Source organism: Salvelinus fontinalis, chromosome 2 (genome assembly GCF_029448725.1).
Source record: "Salvelinus fontinalis isolate EN_2023a chromosome 2, ASM2944872v1, whole genome shotgun sequence".
NCBI lineage: Eukaryota > Metazoa > Chordata > Actinopteri > Salmoniformes > Salmonidae > Salvelinus > Salvelinus fontinalis.
In genome coordinates, this window is record NC_074666.1 from 88,200,509 (window position 1) to 88,223,601 (window position 23,093).

Below are 23,093 nucleotides of genomic sequence, written 5' to 3' on the forward strand. Positions count from 1 at the left end.
TGCTAGGACTGTCTGGGAGTGGTTTGAGTGAGGGGCCTAATTGGACATGCCTAATGGGAGGGATATGTAACCTGAAAGGTCTGAACCTCCATTTGTTATTGATCTATTAACTTATACTGCAGGCCAAAACTTAATCTCAACAAAACAGGCAGACATTTCAGGTGTAATTTTCAAACAGCACTTACACTAAACTGCATTTTCTTTCATTTTCACAATTTCACAGTACTGTTCCATCCTCACAGTGTGGGAATACACTATATATGCAAAAGTATGTGGACACCCCTTCAAATTAGTGGATTCGGCTATTTCAGCCACACCCGTTGCTGACAGGTGTATAAATTAGAGCACAGAGCCATGCAATCTCCATAGTCAAACATTGGCAGTAGAATGGCCTTACTGAAGAGCTCAGTGACTTTCAACGTGGCAAAAAGTCAGTTCGTCAAATTTCGGCCCTGCTAGAGCCAAAATGTTGGACTAATTCCACTTAGCACTTGCACTATGAAACTGCACTTACCCTGCCTATTTGTTTGTAAATATCCTTTGCTAATTATTTTAATTTTTAGATGTGATATGTTTTATGGCTACTGCAAGATGAATTGCCTCTGAGGACATTAAAAGTTATCTGAATCTGTAAATGCTGTTATTGTGTAGTGGAAATGTCTAGGAGCAACAACGGCTCAGCTGCGAAGTGGTAGGCCACAGAAGCTCACAGAATGGGACAGGCGAGTGCTGAAGCTCGTAAAAATCGTCTGTCTTCAGTTGCAACACTCACTATCAAGTTCCAAACTGCCTCTGGAAGCAACGTCAGCACAATAACTGTTTGTCGGGAGCTTCATGAAATGGGTTTCCATGGCCGTGCAGCCGCACACAAGCCTAAGATCGCCATGCGCAATGCCAAGCATTGGCTGGAGTGATGTAAAGCTCACCGCCATTGGACTATGGAGCAGTGGAAATGTATTCTCTGGAGTGATGAATCACGCTTCACAATCTGGCAGTCCGACAGATTAATGTAGGTTTGGCGGATGCCAGGAGAACGCTACCTGCCCCAATGCATAGTGCCAACTGTAAAGTTTGGTGGAGGAGGAATAATGGTCTGGGGCTGTTTTTGTGGTTCGGGCTAGGTCCCTTAGTTCCAGTGAAGGGAAATCTTAACACTACAGCATGCAATAGCATTCTAAACAATTCTGTGCTTCCAACTTTGTGGCAACAGTTTGGAGGTGGCCCTTTCCTGTTTCAGCATGACAATGCCCCAGTGGACAAAGTGAGGTCCATCCAGAAATGGTTTGTCAAGATCGGTGTGGAAGAACTTGACTGGCCTGCATAGAGCCTTGACCTCCACCCCGTCAAACACCTTTGGGATGAATTGAAACGCTGACTGCAAGCCAGGCCTATTCACCCAACAACACCGACCTCACTATTGCTTTTGTGGCTGAATGGAAGTCCCCGCAGCAATGTTACAATATCTAGTGGAAAGCCTTCCCAGAGGAGTGGCTGTTATAGCAGCAACGGGACCAATTCCATATTAATGCCCATGATTTTGGAATGAGATGTTTGACAAGCAGGTGTCCACATACTTTTGGTCATGCTGTGTATATATAAAACACAGAAAATCACGTTTTTGACTGCACTGGAACTTTAAATTATTCCTGTAGCCTATAGCCATCTCTCCACAGCTGTAGAATAAATATCTAACTGATAAGCAAAAAAATATGTTTGGCGTGAGAATTTCTGCAGATTAAAAAGCAAATTGTTTAATGCCTTTATGGGTAAGCAGGCGTGCTCATATGTGATATTACAAATACTTAATTCGATGGCGCACGGTGCCATAGCATTGCCCGGAGATTTAATAAAAACTGGAGCTGAGAATCCCTGATCATTATGCAACAGCAGATGAGACGATAATATGATTAATGTTATGATTAACGGAAGGTTGTAGAAATGCAGTTGTGAATGCGCTCTACAAACGCATCTTGCATTGAGAATGCTCTTGGTTTCAACCCTGCGTGTCCAGATATGATCCAATTATGCTGAAAACGGTCAGAGAAATCTAAGTGACAGCTCGCATCAGTGGAACGACTGCGACAAATAGCTAAAACGGATACAACAAATAGCGCGTTTTGTGAGAAGTGGTTATCCATTTACTACGGCTTACACTTTTGACCACGTCGGCAGTGCACTGAAAGCAGACAGTGGTGAAAAACGATTTAGTAGACTATTAAAATACATCAGTTCTTTTGATTTTATATCGAGGGCTTTTCAGGAGAATACCGTCTAAATGCGCATGCACAAAATTGACTGTCGAGAAAAGAACGCAATATGATGGAAATAATAATACATTATTAAATTCCTTTCAGTCCAAAGAGATAAACCAACTGAACCGGAGCCGCGAGTGTGGGGTTCTTGGAGAGAGAAAAAGAGAGCGAGAAAGAAGCGAGAGAGAGAGAGAGCGAGAGAGAGAGCGATGGACTGGAGGGGTTGATGATGCGTTGTGGTTAATGTAACATTTGTCGTCAATCTGGAGTTCAGACGTGACAATGGACAGATAATGGAAGCAGTGACTACAGGACTTCGACAGTCAATCCTTTTCTGGTAGTCTTTTGCTTTTGATAATGCATTGTGCGAAGAAGAGCGGCAAAGAAAATAACATCGCGTGGGTTTTGGATACAGGCACAACCACAACTCCAAAGGCAACCGAAATTATGTAATTAATGGAGATGTTCTAGTGTTCGAAGTCTAATTTAATCTCAAACTGAAATAATTGGATCAAACATTTGAATACAGGGGAAAGTCGAGACAGTGGGCTCCGCGCGTGGGGCTCAGCCTATGTAGTCCCAGATGCACTACAGTATTCTGTTACTTTTTATGGCTACAGCTGGAGACCGATGGGTTACGAGCGAGATTTGACAGACATGTGCAGTCCGGAGCAGCAATAATACCCCGCATCGCACAGGAGCCAGCGGTCTGTGATTCTGCAATAAGGAGCTGATAAAAGCAATACATTGTTCTGTAACTAAAGTGATCCAGTACGCAATGGGCGACAAGGCGTCAAACTTCAGGGGAAGCACCGGCGAGTGGCTATCGTCACCTACCAGACGGATACTTTAACGATTGGCGAAGCTCTAAGTAAAAAAGAAGGGAAGTAAAACGATTTAGAAGAGAGATTAACTTTTGGTTGGGAATTTAATTGGATAAACGGTAGGAAAAAGAAAGACACTTTCTGGGTGAAATGAGTCACATTCTCTGCCTGACAGTACCACTGTGATTAGGGTCGAAAGGTTTAAATGTTATTATTTAGAATATTACATATAACATCGGACTGCACTTGACATGGTCACTTTTGTTTACCCAATTACACAGGGTAGGCTACGATTAAGTGGCAACGATGGACATTAATAGGTTAGTAATTTGAAGTCAAAGAATATATAGCCATATTATTATTTGTGTCAATAAATTGAGATATAAAAGGGGTATTTTAATTTGCACTATGATGGAAGTACCACCACCATGCTCGAAAAAGAGCCTTTCTCTCTCGCTCCCCGTTCCCCGGGAGCAGGCGACCCTGAAGCCTCCGCAACATCTTTGGAGGCAGCCACGGACCCCCATCAAAATCAAACACCGGGGATACTCCGACACCGACCGCCATCACCACCGAGGGATAGAGCGCTCTAATGCCATGGACACGAGCGACAGACCGGGGCTTAGGAAGTGTCGGATGTCCTGGCCATCCTCGTTCCAAGGAACCACAAACCCCTCCATCGGCAATTGTGTTGGAAATAGACGGTATGACGTGCATCCAACAAACATTTCCAAACATTATAATCGAAACACATATGCATAAATAGAGCCACTAATAATGAGTGGGTGGTGCTCTGTGTTAAAGTATGCCGGAAGGGTTAACTGATATGAGGTGTTTGGTATTGGGAGGCGGGACGCGTGGGTTCTCGGTGGTGATGCTTTATGCGTCTTGGGCATGTCAGAGAACATGAGTTTGAGCACTCGGATTGGCACTGTCTGTAAACCCGCCCGCCCACACACAAACAGGAATAACAAGGGAAAATATCAATAACGTTTTAAGAGTAGCCTAGGCCTGTATGACCATGACAAACATATTATATAGATAACAGAAATACATTTGTTTTGCGCGTTTCTAATGGATTCAAAGGTCTAGTGGGTGCGTTCGTGCGTGCATACTTGACTCAGATAATCTTCCACTGAAGCGTTCGGCTATTGGCAATGTTGGCATAGCTGATACGCCATCCATGGGTACAGTTCACATAGAGGTCGGGCATCTCCATGTAACATACCTGGACAGGTCAGGTGCATCACCTACAGGCAGTGGTTCTCATTTTAGGGCTTGAGTGCCTCAGTATGATATCATCTTTTTTATTGAATTGAATCAAATTAAAGGTTAAGATGAGAACCAGCAGATTATGTTGCCCTGAAGGGTGGAACTGGCCTGGGTTGGGTTGGCTATAGTCTCGGTAGTTTAGCCATACCTCAAAATCACGCTGTTGTCACGCCTCCTTGGAGGTCTGGGGAATTTTGTATTAGACGAAACGGCTTAAATGTTACGCTGGCTTCCAGCTGCTAAATTTTTATTAGATGTTACATTTCAAGAAATCATATAAAAGTGTATTTGTCATGTACTCCTATGCTATTGTAATGGTGAATTTGCTCTCTCATCATTATTCACGATTCACTCAGGATGATCCATAATCTGTAGGATCCACATGAACGTAGAAGTGTTTATAAACATATTCTATTCTTATTTACAATAGAAGTGACTACAAAATGACAAAATACATTATGTATCATTCATTTCAATTTGGCACAAAATAATCTGAAACAAAACCAAAACAAACAGCAAATACATCCAGAAAATGTGTAGAGTCAGAAGTTTGATGTAGTCATTGCGTTCTATGAATATGGGACCAAATACTTCTCTTTTGACTACTTTAATACACATATAAGTGAATTTGTCCCAATACTTTTGGTCTCCTGAAATGGGGAGACTGTGTATAAAAGGGCTGTCATTTTTAAACTGTTCACCGATATGGATGAAAATACCCTCAAATTAAAGCTGACAGTCTGCACTTTAACTTCAAAGTCATTATATCATTTGAAATCCAAAGTGCTGGAGTACAGAGCCCAGAAAAAGTCACTGGGGCGGCAGGTACCCAGTGACTGGTGGTTAGAGCGTTGGACTAGTAACTGAAAGATTGCAAGTTCGAATCCCTCAGCTGCCAAGGTAAAAATCTGCCAAGGTAAAAATCTGTTGTTTTGCCCCTGAACAAGGCAGTTAACCCACTGTTCCTAAGCCGTCATTGAAAATAAGAATGTCTTCTTAACTGACTTGCCTAGTTAAATAAAGGTAAAAATAAAAAAACTGTCCCAATACTTTTGGAGCTCACTGTATAAACAAGAAAGAGGTATGTACAGTAGTTATATAGGAGGAACTATGTTGAGAATACAGTATGCACATACACTAAGTATACCAAACATTAGGAACACTTTCTTAATATTGAGTTGCCCTCAGAACATTCTCAATTTGTCGGGGCATGGACTTAAAGTGTCGGAATCTTTCCACAGGGATGCTGGCCCATGTTGACTCCAATGCTTCCCACAGTTGTGTCAAGTTGGCTCAATGTCCTTTGGGTGGTGCACCATTCTTGAAATACACGGAAAACTGTTGAGCGTGAAAAACCCAGCAGCGTTGCAGTTCTTGACACAAACCGTCATAGCCGCAGGAAGTAGGGGTGTTGAGGTTGCTGCAGCATCCCCTGAAACATCAGAATTTTAAAAATATATATTTCCACAAAAAATATATATGTATATATTAAGAAGAAAAATCTTACAAAAGTAGTGCCTTTACTAGTCCTGTATTAGTGGACCGATATACACCCTGGGGGAGATGCTGTTTATTGACTACAGCTCAGCGTTCAGCACCAAAGTGCCCTCCAAGCTCATCACTAAGCTCAGGACCCTGGGACTGAACACCTTCCTCTGCAACTGGATCCTGGACTTCCTGTCGGGCCGCCCCCAGGCTGGTGAGGGTAGGCAACAACATCATGCTGCATCTTTAGAAATGAAAGGGAACGCAGCTCGCTCTCACGGGCGAATGCGTGACTTAGCTCATGGCATTCTGCCAGACCCCTGGTTCAAACAGCTCTTATTCGCTCCCCCTTCATAGTAGAAGCCTGAAACAAGGTTCTAAAGACTGTTGACATCTGGTGGAAGCCTTATGAAGTGAAATCTGACCCCATTTACACTGTATATTGGATAGGCAAAGACTTGAAAACCTACAAACCTCAGATTTCACACTTCCTGGTTGGATTTTGTCTCGGGTTTTTGCCTCCCATATGAGTTCTGTTATACTCACAGACATCATTCAAACAGTTTTAGAAATGTCAGAGTGTTTTCTGTCCAAATCTACTAATTATATGCATATTCTAGCTTCTGGGCCTGAGTAGCAGGCAGTTTACTCTGGGCACCTTATTCATTCAAGCTACTCAATAGTGCCCCCCAGTCCCAAAGAAGTTATTATATATCCTGTAGCCTCGTCACTTTACCCCTACCTGCATGTACATACAGAATCAACCTCAATTACATCGTACCCCTGCACATCGAGTCAGTCCTGGTACTCAGTGTATATAGCCAGGTTATTGCTACTCATTGTGTATTTATTCGTTGTGTTATTATCTTTCTATTATTTCTCTGTTCTCTCTGCATTGTTGGGAAGTGGCTGTAAGAAAGCATTTCACTGTTAGTCTTCACCTGCTGTTTACAAAGAATGTGACAAATACAATGTGATTTGAGCTGACGTTAAAGGCGAGGTGAGATGGACTGATCTATAAATCACCTTGCATTCTAAATAACCAGTCAATATTATTTGGATATCAGTCAGTCAGTCCGTCACAATTTACCCATGATACATCACGGTTTTGACGCTCTCGATCACGGCCATTGACATCAACAGGCTTTCTGATTAGGGAAGCTTGGTTCTGGACAAGGCAGGTTGGGTATTACTGACAATGCTTCATTTTATGATTGCCACAGTGGCACAAAGACATAGCCCACAGGTTATGAAATAGTGATGCTGTCACGCCCTGACCTTAGAGAGCTTTTTATGTCTCTATTTTGGTTTGGTCAGGGTGTGATTTGGGTGGGCATTCTATGTTCATTTTTCTATATGTTGTATTTCTTTGTTTTGGCCGGGTATGGTTCTCAAACAGGGACAGGTGTCTATCGTTGTCTCTGATTGGAAACCATACTTAGGTAGCATTTTCCCACCTGTGTTTGGTGGGTAGTTGTGTTTTCTGTTTAGTGTTCTGCACCTGACAGGACTGTTTCGGTTTCGTTTATTCACTTTATTATTTTGTTCTAGTGTTCAGTTTAATTAAATCATGAACACTTATCACGCTGAGCTTTGGTCCGATTCTTCCTCATCAGACGATGACGACCGTTACAGATGCATTATGCTTCAATCCAATATGGCTATAGAATTACCACATAATTCATTTGTTTTTTTCTAGATAGTAACAGTTGCACAGGAAAGCGTCATCAGGACTGAAAGCTATACTCTGTTAAAGCTTTCCTAATGAACCATTGTAATTGGATGAGCCAAGTCAGACAAAAATCTATATCTGACTGTTGTTTCTCTCACAACAATTAAAAGTCATCCCAGTCCAATATCAATCTTAAACTTCATCAATATGACAATGGCTTCTTTGGCAACTTTTGAGCTGCTATTTCCCAAATGTTTAAAGAACAGGAGGAAAATAAGGAGAACTGAACGCCACCTCTGTTTGACTGACTCACGTTGTATAATTGTATGTTCACGTATTCAACACAGAAGCATAAGAGAGAATGTGTGTGTGTCTGTGTACGGTTTGTGTTTATGTGTAGGAAAGCTAGAGTGAGAAAAAGAGAGAGGCCTTCATGCTGTTATTCCAAGCTGTTCCTCCCATGTGACACACTGATACCCCCAGATGTTTCTCCTGAATGTGTGTGTGTGGGCGTGAAAGAGTGTGTTGGGGTGTTTGTGGTTCTCTCTCTCTTTTTCTCCCTCCCTCTCTCTTTTTCACCCTCCCTCTCTCTTTTTCACCCTCCCTCTCTCTGTTTCTCTCTCTCTCTTTTTCTCCCTCTCTCTTTTTCTCCCTCCCTCTCTCTGTTTCTCCCTCCCTCTCTCTGTTTCTCCCTCCCTCTCTCTGTTTCTCCCTCCCTCTCTCTGTTTCTCCCTCTCTCTCTCTGTTTCTCCCTCCCCCTCTCTGTTTCTCCCTCCCTCTCTCTGTTTCTCCCTCCCCCTCTCTGTTTCTCCCTCTCTCTCTCTGTTTCTCCCTCCCCCTCTCTGTTTCTCCCTCCCTCTCTCTGTTTCTCCCTCCCCCTCTCTGTTTCTCCCCCTCTCTCTCTTTAACTGCCCTGCAGTTAAATGCCTCTGGCAAAGTTACAACATTAATTTTGAAGTGCATGAATGTAACTATTCAATACTTTGCATCTATTATGTTACTTAACAATGATAGCTCCTTGAATCTCTCAATCAATCATAGACGATTACTGCTGGGTGACTGACGAGCAACCTGGGTGGGGTTGGGGTGGTTGTATGGAGACATGTTGGCTGGGTGGGTTGGGGTGGTTGTATGGAGACATGTTGGCTGGGTGGGTTGGGGTGGTTGTATGGAGACATGTTGGCTGGGTGGGGTTGGGGTGGTTGTATGGAGACATGTTGGCTGGGTGGGGTTGGGGTGGTTGTATGGAGACATATTGGCTGGGTGGGGTTGGGGTGGTTGTATGGAGACATTTTGGCTGGGTGGGGTTGGGGTGGTTGTATGGAGACATGTTGGCTGGGTGGGTTGGGGTGGTTGTATGGAGACATGTTGGCTGGGTGGGTTGGGGTGGTTGTATGGAGACATGTTGGCTGGGTGGGTTGGGGTGGTTGTATGGAGACATGTTGGCTGGGTGGGTTGGGGTGGTTGTATGGAGACATGTTGGCTGGGTGGGTTGGGGTGGTTGTATGGAGACATGTTGGCTGGGTGGGGTTGGGGTGGTTGTATGGAGACATGTTGGCTGGGTGGGGTTGGGGTGATTGTATGGAGACATGTTGGCTGGGTGGGTTGGGGTGATTGTATGGAGACATGTTGGCTGGGTGGGTTGGGGTGATTGTATGGAGACATGTTGGCTGGGTGGGGTTGGGGTGGTTGTATGGAGACATGTTGGCTGGGTGGGTTGGGGTGATTGTATGGAGACATGTTGGCTGGGTGGGTTGGGGTGGTTGTATGGAGACATGTTGCCTGGGTGGGGTGGGGTTGGGGTGTTGGCTGGGATGGGGCTGGGTGGGGTGTTGGCTGGGTGGGTTGGGGTGTTGGCTGGGTGGGGCTGGGTGGGGGTGTTGGCTGGGATGGGGCTGGGTGGGGTGTTGGCTGGGTGGGGTGGGGTTGGGGTGTTGGCTGGGTGGGGCTGGGTTGGGGTGTTGGCTGGGTGGGGCTGGGTTGGGGTGTTGGCTGGGTGGGGTGTTTGCTGGGTTGGGGTGTTGGCTGGGTGGGGTGTTTGCTGGGATGGGGTTGGGATTGGGGTGTTGGCTGGGATGGGGCTGGGTGGGGTGTTGGCTGGGTGGGGTTGGGTTGGGGTGTTTGCTGGGATGGGGTTGGGTTGGGGTGTTTGCTGGGATGGGGTTGGGTTGGGGTGTTGGCTGGGTGGGGTGGAGTTGGGGTGTTGGCTGGGTGGGCCTGGGTTGGGGTGTTGGCAGGGCTGGGTGGGGTTGAGTTGGGGTGTTGGCTGAGTGGGTTTGGTTTGGGTTGGGGTGTTGGCTGAGTGGGGTTGGTTTGGGTTGGGGTGTTAGCTGAGTGGGGTTGGTTTGGGTTGGGGGAATGGGATGGGAGGTTGAGGGTGAAGGCCCAAAAATGTTTTGCTTTATTTTCCTGTTTTATTATAGCTTAAACTCTAATATACTTGTAACCCCCCCCCCAATTTAATAAATAAATAAATAAATAGATAATAATAATACAAAATATAAAATACCAATTAGTTAAAAAAGGAACAAAATTGGTCTGCCTGTGTAAACACAGCATAAGGTTTTTTTTTGAGCGGTGGCTGATAAGTAGAGTGGGTGTGTGTGTCTGTGTCTGTGTGCATTTTGTGTGTACACAACAGTGTGTTTGTGAGGTCAGAAATATGTCTGTGTCTAAGTGTGCACTTTAGGTCATTAGTGAAATGGTGTGCATCTTTTTGGGGGTGTCTGCAATTAGGACAGCGTATGTATGAATATGCGTACGTTTGTATGAATAAATATTATGGGAGTGGTTTGTGTTTAATCAATTGTGTTTGTGCATGTGTGGCTGTGTGTGTTTGTGTGTGTGTGTGTCTGTGGCAGGATGGTGTGGTAGCTGTCTCTGGATGGTAATAAGGCTTGTTTTATCTACATTCATATCGTAGGGGGGTTGGGATGGGGGGAGTCACATCATTTTCATTCTTTTCATATTTGGCATCAGAATTATAATGAAAGTCTCTGGATTTATCAACCTTTATTACTGACAGTTTGTCTCTAGCAGGCAGCTCTCCCTCTCTGTAACCCAGGGCCAGTGTAGCTTCCTTCAGGCCCATGGTATCTAAGGGGACACAGCTTCACGCACATCTGCTCATTCCCCTACTGATGTCCTGCTGATGGCACAAGCCTGCATTTTTAAAGGCCCTGTGCAGTCAAAATTCCGTTTTTCCAGTTTTTTGAAAAATATTGTACAACAGCTGATTAATCTAACACTGTAAATGTGTTATTTCCTGATAGTTGCTGGTTGAAAATACAATCTATGCAGGACCTTCTAATCAGCAGGTTTTGCATGGGTTGAGTTTTGGTTTGCGTGCTAACATCACCAGGCGGTATAAGTTAATAGACCAATCACAAAGAGAGGTCCAAACCCCTCTACCAACAGCTAGTTTTCAGGTCACATATCCATCCTATGAGGCACCTCCCATTAGGTCCCTCACTCAGACCACTCCCACAGTCCTAGCAAAATTATCGCTTTGACCATTTGACCCCCACATGCGGCAACTTCTGTCTGTAGAGTCCGAACAGTTGGGCTACACACTAATATGACCATACCATCGAAATGCAGTGGCGTGTATCCATGGGTGCCAAGGGAAGCCAGGCTTTACAAAAATATAAAATAATGTTTCTTTCGTCTCTCTGTGTTTCATCATTTCCCTTCAATTCACAAGAGGCTGAATGTATCTCACCGGAGAAAGCATCCGAGCAAAACAAAACTCTGTCTCTGTATGTGTAGTCCATCTATCTGATGCTGTCTGGTCAAAAAGCGTATGATATTGTTGCCGCCTGTAGCATTGAAGGCAAGGGAAGCCAGCGAGCATTTGGCCTTGATAAACTGAGTGAGCTCAACTGTGAATGGTCCTGGCGCACCAAAAAAAAGTGTCAATGGAAGCCAGCTTGGATTTGGCTTCACACCAATGACATGACATCAAGCCAAATGTCATTAACAGAAACAGACTTCAATTGTTGCATCTTGCTGTGTTGTTCTCCTGTGTCTAGCTAGCTAGCTAAAATTGGCCTATTCCTAAATTAGCCATGGACGGAAATAGGGATTTGGACTTGAGGTTTTACTTAATTATCCATACTGGCCATTGATTGTAACGGGGATTCTGATCCAATCATAGATTCACACATTGTGTCTCTGGCCTGAGAGGATGGAAGTTCAATATGTAGCTAGATGTAGTAGGCTAATGTTAACTAGCTGACTAATTGTTGCCCATGAAAGGAAGGTAGGTTAGTGAGCAAGCATTTAAGCCAGGTAGCCTAGGACAACAACAACTAAACGTGTGTACTGTATGACAGAGTCAAAGACTGTTTCAGAAACATGAAAGAGAGGAGAAAGGCATTGGTGTTTCTGTACAAGTAGGGTGCTTTAACATGTTTTCTTCTACTTACGCATGCACACACACAGAAATCAGTACCATGGACAGCCACATGATATTTAGCTTACATTGATTGGACTAAATTGTTTTTGGAATCTTTTAGATGTCACTGTATTAGACTGAGCAGAGTTGATTTAATGATGTTGAAATGTTGAAGTTGAAATGGTGCTGGAATAGACTTGCGGGAACTCTCCATGGTTGTATATCAGTTATTGTTTAGTTGTCTGAATATTTCAGAAACGTTAACTTGCTTGACCATGCTGTAGGTCATGTAACTGTCTGTTACATGCAATATGTTTTGTGGACTCCACCAGACAGATGCTCTCCGGTTTTGTGATGAAACAAAGGTGTGGTTGAATTTTGCCACTGTGTCCTCTTATTGTCTCAGCTGTTGGGCCTACATATCACGGTGGAAAGGCTTATGAACTAACAGGTTAATTATCGCATCACATATGTGGTAATATGGCTTTGTCCCCCTGGCTTGGCTTCCCCAGTGATTTTGCCCACGCAACCCTACTGTCAAAAGGTGAGACTCTCACAAACACATCCGTGTTGTTTAGCTCTAGGATGCCCACAAGACTCGTCTGAAGGTATCTGGAAGTAGTTCGGTGACAAAAAAAGGGTTAATTATGCGTAAAAATATATATAAATCCCGATGTTTCTTAAAGCTCTACCTGCTTTGCCAGGTATCAAATCCAATTGTATTGGTCACATACACATATTTAGCAGATGTTATTGGGAAATCTAAAGTAAAAGAATGGAGTTAAGAAATGCATAAATATTAGGATGAGCAATATCGGAGTGGCATTGACTAAAGTACAGTAGAATAGAATACAGTATATACATATGAAATGAGTAAAGCAATATGTAAACATTATTAAAGTGACTAGTTTTCCATTATTAAAGTGGCCAGTGATTCCATGTCTATATATATAGGGCAGCAGCGTCTAAGGTGCAGAGTTGAGTAACCGGGTGGTAGCCGGCTAGTGATGGCTATTTAACAGTCTGATAGTCTTGAGATAGAAGCTGTTTTTCAGTTTCTCGGTCCCAGCTTTGATGCACCTGTACTGACCTCGCCTTCTGGGTGATAGCGGGGTGAACAGGCTGTGGCTCGGGTGGTCGATGTCCTTGATGATCTTTTTGGACTTCCTGTGACATCGGGTGCTGGACGCGTGAATATGAACATGTTATTCAATGCGTTTCTATGGGCTAACAGCAGTAAGGCCAAATTCAATGTTTAATAAAATAACCCAAAAATATTCTTTGGGTACCTACAGGGGTCCTAAAATTCAAAATCAAATAGAAAAACGATCCATGGTATAACCATCTTAAAACAATTCCATTTGTTAGCTTAGTAGAACACCCCTTGAAAGGCTTAGACCTTTACTGGTAAATGGATGTTTACATGCAGTTGCTATATTGTTGGATCCCTCTGTCCTTATCTTATTCTTATTTTTTCTTCCTGCTTTTTGGCATCTCTGTGGCTTGAACAAGCACTTTACGTCCTCCTCATGAATACTTTACGTAGGGGTCATCAACACTAATAAGTAAATAGTGCTGCAAAATTCAAATACATAAGTTATAGCTTAGATGTCAGTGATAGCGAACGGAAATCACATCAGTCGATCACCATGGTCCCCTGGGGGCCCCATCCTCCTGTAGATAATGTATGGTCATGACTGGATCAGTGTACTGCTGACTCTGGTGTGTGTATCAACATCACACAGACAGACAGCCCTCTCACCTATGGGCCAGCCTGGAGACAGCTCAGAACAAAATCAATTCCCTCTGACCTCTTGTCAGATGAGTTGGGACTGGGATACAGTCACCTTTGGGATCCCAGTGACTCAACGTTGTGTCATAGCTTGCTTGAATCACATTGGTTCATTTAACAGAAACAGCGCCACTGTGGGGAGTAGCCCAGCCTAGTGCATGGGTGGCATACAGACGACATGTTGAGGTAAGCAACCTGTGGAGGAAACCAACCGTGTGTGTGGAATTTTGATTCTTATAACAGCCAGTCAACCTGAGTAGAGACTGCTTTCATAAATGTTTTACAAATTCAACTAGTTATCTTGTCCTTGCTGTATAATGTTACCTGTAACAGAGTCTGAGTGGCTGACTGTGTCTCCCCATGTGTATCAGACGGTTCTCTCTCTCTCTCTCTCTCTCTCTCTCTCTCTCTCTCTCTCTCTCTCGCTCTCTCTCTCTCTCTCTCTCTCTCTCTCTCTCTCTCTCGCTCTCTCTCTCGCTCTCTCTCGCTCTCTCTCGCTCTCTCTCGCTCTCTCTCGCTCTCTCTCGCTCTCTCTCACTCTCTCTCTCACTCTCTCTCTCACTCTCTCTCTCACTCTCTCTCTCACTCTCTCGCTCTCTCTCGCTCTCTCTCTCTCTCTCTCTCTCGCTCTCTCTCTCGCTCTCTCTCTCGCTCTCTTCTCTCTTCTCTCTCTCACTCTCTCACTCTCTCACTCTCTCACTCTCTCACTCTCTCACTCTCTCACTCTCTCTCTCTCTATGACAGTCTTTCAATCTATCAGTCACTGTCCCAAGCCCAATACACTCTGGAAAGTTAGTTACCAGAAGAATGACAGATGCTGAAAGAGGAACCTGTTGCTATGGTTACTTGTTTTATGGATGTGTATAATAGCTACATTTACCTAAAAAGCATCAGCCTCTGATGGGTATTACTGGGTGATGTTCCGGCACATAACCTCCACACATACATTATGAGTGCTGTTGGGATGTGGTGGAAACTGAATCACGATTTTCTGTAGCCTTGCCCTCTGAACCCCCCGCGGATAAGTCACAGTGCTCTGAAAGTATCTTATTCACTCGCCTGAGTCTCCAACCATTTCCACCCCTCCCTCCCTCCCCTACGGCTTGAGGCATTCCCTACGCCTCCGCCTCCCATGCCGCCGCTATCCAGGAGTGAGTGTCAAACTCTGTGGTTGCTCTTGTAACTGCTGATTGGCTCGCTGACATAATCGTTTAGCACCTAATTAGATAGACCTGCAGTTGATCACATCCAGCTGCATTGTGAGGTTCCCATACTGTCGATATACAGACTCAATAACACATACCGTATACTCTACATATCCACATACGGTTCATGTACTGTGCATGAATTATACTAACAATACATAATGTATGATAACCACAATTTGTCCTTTTTCATTTATGTAGTGTAAACGATTTGGTTCAGATGCAGGTTAGTCTTTTCTCTGCACATACAGTGTGTTTCCATGTTAACCTTTGGTTCTAATTAGTGTCTGATGGCTGCTCATACAGCCGGAGTACACTCTATCTGTTCAGTGTTCACTCAGGCTGATCCAGAAAAGCCAGACGTTCAGGCGTTCTCCACTGACACCTAACAGGTTGTTTTACACACTAGCTCAGGCCAGTGAGTAAAACAGGGGTCCTTCAGGGCCCCTCCAGATGTAGCTTTCCCTGCTCATTACTATGCCCTCTGCTCAAGTACCTGCAGGCTCTGTTTTGGCTTCCTCCATGTTCCCCCCCCTCTCTCTAGTCTAGATCCATCATCTCTGCTAACCAGAGCCTCCATCTCTCCTGCTGTCTGTCTATTGGACATTCTGCTGCATATCAGCTATTTATAACCTTGCTGTTTGGTTATCTTCTTTAGTCTGCATGACTCTCAACACATTTTCTCTTTTATGATATTCATCGTTTTACACTTGACCTCCGGTTAGTCGTCTTCTTTTATCTTCAAGCGCCTTGAATCCACTTAGCTGTCTCCAGTGATTTCTCTCTCACTGTCGTTTTCTCTCGTTCTCTCTCCCCTTCCATACCTCTCCCCCCTTCTCTCTCTCTCTCCAGAATATCAGGTGTTCCACACCCCGTCATCCTCCCAGCTGGCTTGTTATTCTTGATAAGCCCTGTCGACTCTTCTATTTCTCCTTATATGATAATACTGTTAATAGGACTCATTGTTCACTGTAATTACTAACTTCGATCACAGCAAGTCTCCCAGCACTGGTATACTCTCCCCTCAGCGCTGTTAAATGGTAGAAATATTGGCTTTTCTCTCCTCTCTTTCTCTCCCAATTTTATGGTTCTGTCCTCTTCATAAGATCCACGATGCCTCTCAGATTCTCTCTCTTGCCAACTGCTGTGTTAATCACACTGCTGTTCCCTCCCTTTATCTTAACTCTCTCATTTCTTCTTCTTCCCACTCCCCCTCTCCTCTCGTCCACTGAGTTCATCATGATCCAGATAGCAGACTATCTCTTCTGTTCACCGTGCATTTTCTGAATCTCAATCTCTCTCGCTCTCATCTCCATCGCTCCATCTCCCCAGGTGAGATGAGCTGCCCACCACTACCATTGTGCTGTGCATTATCTCATCTCCTGCTTGCCCTAAAGCCACACCTCTGTAAATAATACTTCATTTCTGTTCATGCAGCGCTACCATTTACAGCATCACCCTTCCAAGAATCCATTGTACTGCAATCTGCCCTAATGACTCAACTGAATAAACTTGTTATTATGGATACCTAGAGAGTAGAATGGAAGTGGATTAGTTTGTTTAGATACAGATTGGTAGTCTGCTAAATAAATTAAAACAGTGACATAGCTGGATAATCCATGTGTGACCATGTGTCACTATAATAATAATATAACAACCCGATGTCACCCACAAGGTTTTATGACACAGAAATATGATGCTTTGACAGTACCATTTGGGACTCGGGTCACAGAATTGCTGTCTAGACAAGCACAGCCAGGGTGATATTTATGTACCCTCAAAGATATTTCTATTTTGAAATTCCTTACAGTCCCTGACTTTCTAGATGTCTTGGTAAGTAACATGTACCTTTATTACTGAGACCAAGTCATATTCCTGAGAGAGACCTGTAGTATTATTTCATCATTTCAATTCCCTTTTGTGACACTGCCAAGCACCCAGTCTTAGAAACTACACAGCAATTTAGAGGTGTAAAGAGTTCTTTCTCCCCCATGTTTCCCAGTGAACTACTAGACTCTACACGTTAGAGAGACCACTCTAATCCCAGCAGAAGCGCAGCGGCCCACAATCCCATTGTCAAATTGTGATGCTGGTGCGGCAGGTGGGTGGGCAGGGGGGCACAGGCAGAGATGCAACAGCAGCTTGGCGAGAGGACAACCCCCTGGAGGGTGCTTTAGGAGTCTGCTGCTCTCTCCCAGAGGAGAGGCTGCCTGACTGAGGAGGAGAGACTGGATGTCACAGCACATCTCCCATCCATCAATAACCTAGTAGTCATACTGGAGACGGGAGTGGAAAGAAGCAGAGCAGAATGGAGAACGAATGCAAGGTACAAAAGGGATCATACATACAGACACACACAGACAAACACAGACACACACAGGCTGAGAAAGTACCTTGTTTAGGTCAGCAACTCACAACGAATCAGGGCAGAACTGAGTGAATGACATCACCTGGGAATGGAATGTGGCTAGCCACAGCACAGCAAATGCAGCCAGACATGAGAGAGTCAGTCCTGTGTTTATCTGTATAGAGTATGCAGGCTGAGGCAACGGCAGTTTTACTTCCTGTTGTTCTCCGGCCTAATACACCAGGCCCCATGGGATACATCTTTCCCAGAATTACTGGCAGGATCTCAAACTCCCAATTCAGTGGATGATTAGAAGAAGGTGGCAATCCCGGGTCCCGCTTACAGAGGAAGGACAGATGGCAGCCATCGCAAGCAGCAGAATATGTCACTGACTGACTGTCAAACTATACTGTACTCTCTGGCTTCAGCAGAGCCAATACATGGCCATGCCTTGTCTGTATGTCCTCTTTTCCCTATTGGATTGGAAATAATACATGTTAATCATTTTGCCATAATATCACCATGTACAGTATTTAGCAATACATTCGGATTGAGAAAATAGAACACGTCTGACTTATGACATGATTAATGTGTTGATTTCGAAATGCCGGAGAGGTTGTGTTCTCTAGGGAGAGAGAGTCAGAGAAAGAGACAGAGACAGAGACAGAGAGAGAGAGAGAGAGAGAGAGAGATGGTGAGTGTGTGTAGAGATGGAGGAGAAATTGGCCTCCTTTGGCCTGTCTTGGTCTTGCTTGGCTCTGCTCTGCTGTGGTTGTATGGGAATTGTCTTGCTTGGCTCTGCTCTGCTGTGGTTGTATGGGAATTGTCTTGCTTGGCTCTGCTCTGCTGTGGTTGTATGGGAATTGTCTTGCTTGGCTCTGCTCTGCTGTGGTTGTATGGGAATTGTCTTGCTTGGCTCTGCTCTGCTATGGTTGGATGGGAATTGAACTGGAAGCAATTGTTTCTGACTCACCATCTTTACATAACCGCCAGACAAATAACATTTTGTTCACAAATATATATTTAGTTGATGGCACCAGGAAATGTTAGTGTGCTACTTGCTATGGTATTTATAGATAGATGTGACTAAACTTGAGATTTTTTGCAGATATTAGTATTTTTAAATTAATCATGTTTGATGTAGAAACACACAAAATGCTTCATGAATTTGAAATGCTTCATGAATTTGATTATACTTTTTCCCTTCATATTTCAACTTTGAGTGTCGGTGGCTGTCTGTGGGTTTGGTGTGTGTGTAAGTGTTTGTGTGGGTGGATGTGCACGCATATATGAGTGCAGCATCTACAGATGTAGGATCTTAATTTGAGCCAGTTTGCTACAGCAGGAAAATAATCCTGCACCAACTGGAAATGTGAATTATTATGTGGATTATAATGAATGGACATTTTTTATAGGGGTTGATACATTTTTCATCAGGGCAAATCAAGTCTGACATTTTAAAGTGTAAATTACAAACTTTAGAAGCCTTTTTAAACCTTGAATACGCTACAAGTTGGCGTTTGCTTCTCTGATCAAATTAAGATCCTACATCCATTCTCTGTAGCAAGCAAAACAAATCATTGCTATTGCTAAAGCATAGGCATGATTCTGAGAAATCCTACCGCAAAAGGCATCCAAGCACAAACCACAATGTATGGCTTTGGAATATAGAGCAGCGTTTTCCAAGACATAGCATCTTGGCAAGGTTATTGAAAACACTCAAGGTTTCTACATAATGTATGAGAAGCCTTGATACAGCCCACTGTTAGGTGTACAGTGGAACCTGGTAATGCACACCACTATTCTGCTTGGTCTCTCCCTCAGCCTCAGGAGAGAGGATTCACTTATACAGTTCCTGACCTCTGTTATATCAGTGTGAACATAGCTTGTTTTGTCACAGTGTCCTGTCCATCTGTTCTGTGCACAGTGCCTTCAGAAAGTATTCACACCCCTTTGTTCAACATTTAGTTGTGTTATAGCCTGAATTAAAAATGGATTAATTAGAGATTTTTTTTGTCACTGGCCAACACACAATACCTGATAATGTCAAAGTGGAAATATGTTTATTTTTTTTAATTTTTTTTTTACAAATTAATAAAAAATGAAAAGTTGAAATGTCTTGAGTCAATAAGTATTCAACCCTTTTGTTATGGCAAGCTTAAATAAGTTTAGGAGTAAAAATGTGCCCTCAGTGAATTTCGAACACAGATTCAAACACAAAGACCAGGGCGGTTTTCCGATGCCTCACAAAGAATGGCACCTATTGGTAGATTAGTAAAAAAAAAAAAAAAAAAAGCAGACATTGAATATCCTTTTAAGCATTAATTACACAATTGTGTATCAATACACCCAGTCACTACAAAGATACAGGTATCCTTCCTTACTCTGTGCCGGTGAGGAATGAAATCACTTAGGGATTTCACCATGAGGCCAATGGTGACTTTAAAACAGAATTTAATGGCTGTGATAGGAGACAACTGAGAATGGATCATCAACGTTGTATTTACACAATAACAACCTAATTGAAAGAAGGAAGCAGAATAAAAATAATGAAAAACAACCATCCTCTTTGCATTGCAACAAGGCACTAAAGTAATACTGCAAAAAATGTGGCAAAGCAATTAAGTTTTTGTACTTATTACAAAAGTGTTATGTTTGGGGCAAATCCAATGCAACACATTACTTTGTACCAATCACCATATTTTCAAGCATAGCAGGGGCTGCATCATGTTATGCTTGTAATCGTTAAGGACTGGGGAGTTTTTTAGGATAAAAAAGAAACGGAATGGAGCTAAGCACAGGGAAAGTCCTAGAGTAAAACCTGGTTCAGTCTGCTTTCCACCAGACACTGGGAGATAAATTCAGGACAATAAGCTAAAACACAAGGCCAAATCTACACGTACCAAGAAGACACCGAATGTTCCTGAGTGGCCGAGTTACAGTTTTCTCTTAAATCTGCTTGAAAATCTATGGCAAGACCTGAAAATGGTTGTCTAGCAATGATCAACAACCAATTGATCAACAACCAATTTGACAGAGCTTGAACCATTTTGAAAATAATAATGGGCAAATGTTGCACAATCCAGGTGTGTAAAGCTTTTAGAGACTTATCCAGAACAAAGTATGAAAATGTATACACTCACTACTCTAAAACGCTCTGGATAAGGGCGTATGCTAAATGACTAAAATATTTAAAATCCTGCTCACCACCATCCAGGCTATTAGCTGGTCAAAGGGTCCCTGCGGACTGGACATGGTATTCCCGGTGGATACTGGACTTGTCAGTCTGAGAGCCGGATCCTCTTTAAAATACCATGACTGTTTCTTGGGCTGCGGCCATATGCAGCAGCAGCACTATATGCTGCAGTGCACTGTGAGTGGCGGTCAGTGCAGGTCATCAGCACAAAGCTGGAATGGGATTTGTGGAGAGCGGATGGAGGAGGGAGGCCAGAGGCTGGGTTTTACACTGGCAAATTAATTAACAACAGTGATGAGCCGTCCTGGCCTTGACTCTCTCTCTTCTTCTCTTCCTCAAAGGTAGCTCTTGATGACTCACACTCTCTGTCTTCCTCCCTCCGTCTCTCCCTCCACCTCTCTCTCTCCTTCCATCTCTCTCTCTCTCTCTCTCTCTCTCTCTCTCTCTCTCTCTCTCTCTCTCTCTCTCTCTCTCTCTCTCTCTCTCTCTCTCTCTCTCTCTCTCTCTCTCTCTCTCTCTCTCTCTCTCTCTCTCTCTCTCTCTCTCTCTCTCTCTCTCTCTCTCTCTCTCTCTCTCTCTCTCTCTCCCTTTATCAGTCCATTCTCAGCTCCATCCTACTACATAAATATCTCTTGCCCCCATCTCTCATACACAGACTCACACATATGCAAATACGCTGGAGATTTATGTAGTTTATGCACATACACTTAGTGTGAAAACAGTCAGGGGGGGGGGGTCTACAGTATATTCCAGTGTAATTCTGGCCATGCGGAGTAACATAACCTACAGTAAATGAGGTGTCTTTGAGGGTGACGTTAACACCATGCGCACACACTCTCTCTCTCTCTCTCTCACACACCCCTTCTTCCTCTCATTCTGCTCCTGAGAGTTTTATTCCCAGTGACAGATAAAGGGACATGTGGTTGTGTGTTTAGAACCTGTTTGCTGTCATCCAAGGTGACACTGGAGCCCAGCCTTTTGTGGGGGGCAGGTGGGATGAGGACAGGAGACTCCAGGGAGAGGTGGCCTAGGCAGACTAGAGAGTAGAGGAAAACTGAGGGTGAGAGGAGGAGATTGTGGGTGGAGACCGTGGCCTGGCTGAGAGGAAAACGGAGGGTGAGAGGAGGAGATTGTGGCTGGAGACCGTGGCCTGGCTGAGAGGAAAACGGAGGGTGAGAGGAGGAGAATGTGGCTGGAGACCGTGGCCCAGCTGTCATGAATGATTTCGGGGCTCTCTCACGTTTTGTCACTTCAAATTAGAGGAAGCCGAACCTCAAGCCAGCTGTGATTGGTTGTGTTGCCCGTCAGTAATCCGGCCACATCAGCCCCAGCCAGTGGAGCATAGTTTATGTCAGGGCCCACCCTCCTCTCTGTGAGGGGGCTATAAATAGGCGGAGGAGAGGAGACAGGAGGCCCAAGGCTCCAACTGTAATGAGATTAAACCCAACCAGCTTCAGCTTCCAGTGTTGGTTGAGCTTTATTTCTGCTTCCTTTCTGCTTTTAAATGTGTGCACGCAAGATATTGACTGTGTCGGCTGCTGCGGTTGCATGAGTGGAGGAAGATTGTGGATTGATCATTTGCGTTTGGATCATCTGTTTGTGTGTCAGTGAGTGTGTTGATGCGTGTGTGCTCCATATGCATTTAAAGAGTGCGTGTGTGTGTATGTGTGTGTAATGTCCTCATTTTGGGGCCCTCTGGGCATGGCACATCTTCTGAAGATGTTTGTCATGAGGGTAAGCATTTGTCACTGTAGCATTCTGCCATCAGAATGTTGTATTTGCAACCTCAGAGTTGAAACTGTTGACAGGCTCTCACATTTCCCCCGGTGTGTGTTGTATTCAGTCAGCGCTAGGGGACTGGCCTTTGTTCAACCAAGATCCCTCTGTGAAAAGTGATTCTTTTTTTTTGTATTCTGTCTTTAGTATGAGGTAGGTAACAAATAACTCAGTGTAAAGGCACTTGTCATGTTATTGTTAAATCATAAACTTCCTCGATGGCACAGCCATTGTGGCTGAGCGTATGTGTTCCTGTGTGTTTGAGCCATGCTATTGTGAGTCTGTCTGGGGACATGTAGTGTGGGAGACATCCAGTCTGTTTTGGACATACTGCTCATTCACAACACCATGCAGTCCACACCCACTTCCATGTGTTACGCCTGCCTGCCCGCCCGCCCGCCCGCCCGTCTGCCTGCCCGTCTGTCTGCCTGCCTGCCTGTCTGCCAGCCCGCCTGCCTACCTGCCTGCCTGCCTGTCTGCCTGCTCACCTGTCTGCCTGCCTGTATGCCAGCCCGCCTGTCTGCCTGCCTGCCTGCCTGTCTGCCTGCTCACCTGTCTGCCTGCCTGTCTGCCTGTTTGCCTGCCCGCCTGGGTGTTACTATACTTCTGGAGTCTCTAGTTGAACTGGAGCTCCTCCTCCTCTGACCATACCTCAGGTCTCATGAGCAAATCGCCTCTCATCGTCCCTTCCTTTCAACATCAATTACCAGTGCTCTCTGCTCCCTGGTTCCAGTCTGATCTGCTCTCAGCCAGCCTGCCAGTCAGCCAGCCAGCCAGGCATTAAGCACAGGCCAGCCAGCATAAGCTATCTGTCTCCTTCATCCCCTTCTCATTACAGATAACCAGAAATATGATGTCTACATGAATGTAGAGCAC

General features: G+C 44.4%; 1 protein-coding gene across 1 annotated transcript in view; it reads left to right on the top strand.

Annotated features, from left to right (window-relative positions):
- The first annotated feature begins 2,060 nt into the window (after positions 1-2,060).
- The window catches only part of LOC129830841 (cAMP-specific 3',5'-cyclic phosphodiesterase 4C-like), a 61,870-nt gene continuing 40,837 nt past the window's right edge, over positions 2,061-23,093 (top strand). Inside the window, exon 1 of the mRNA XM_055893624.1 lies at positions 2,061-3,780. Coding sequence (XP_055749599.1) covers positions 3,485-3,780 — 296 coding nt within the window. The 5' untranslated portion in view covers positions 2,061-3,484. The remainder of the gene's footprint in view (positions 3,781-23,093) is intronic.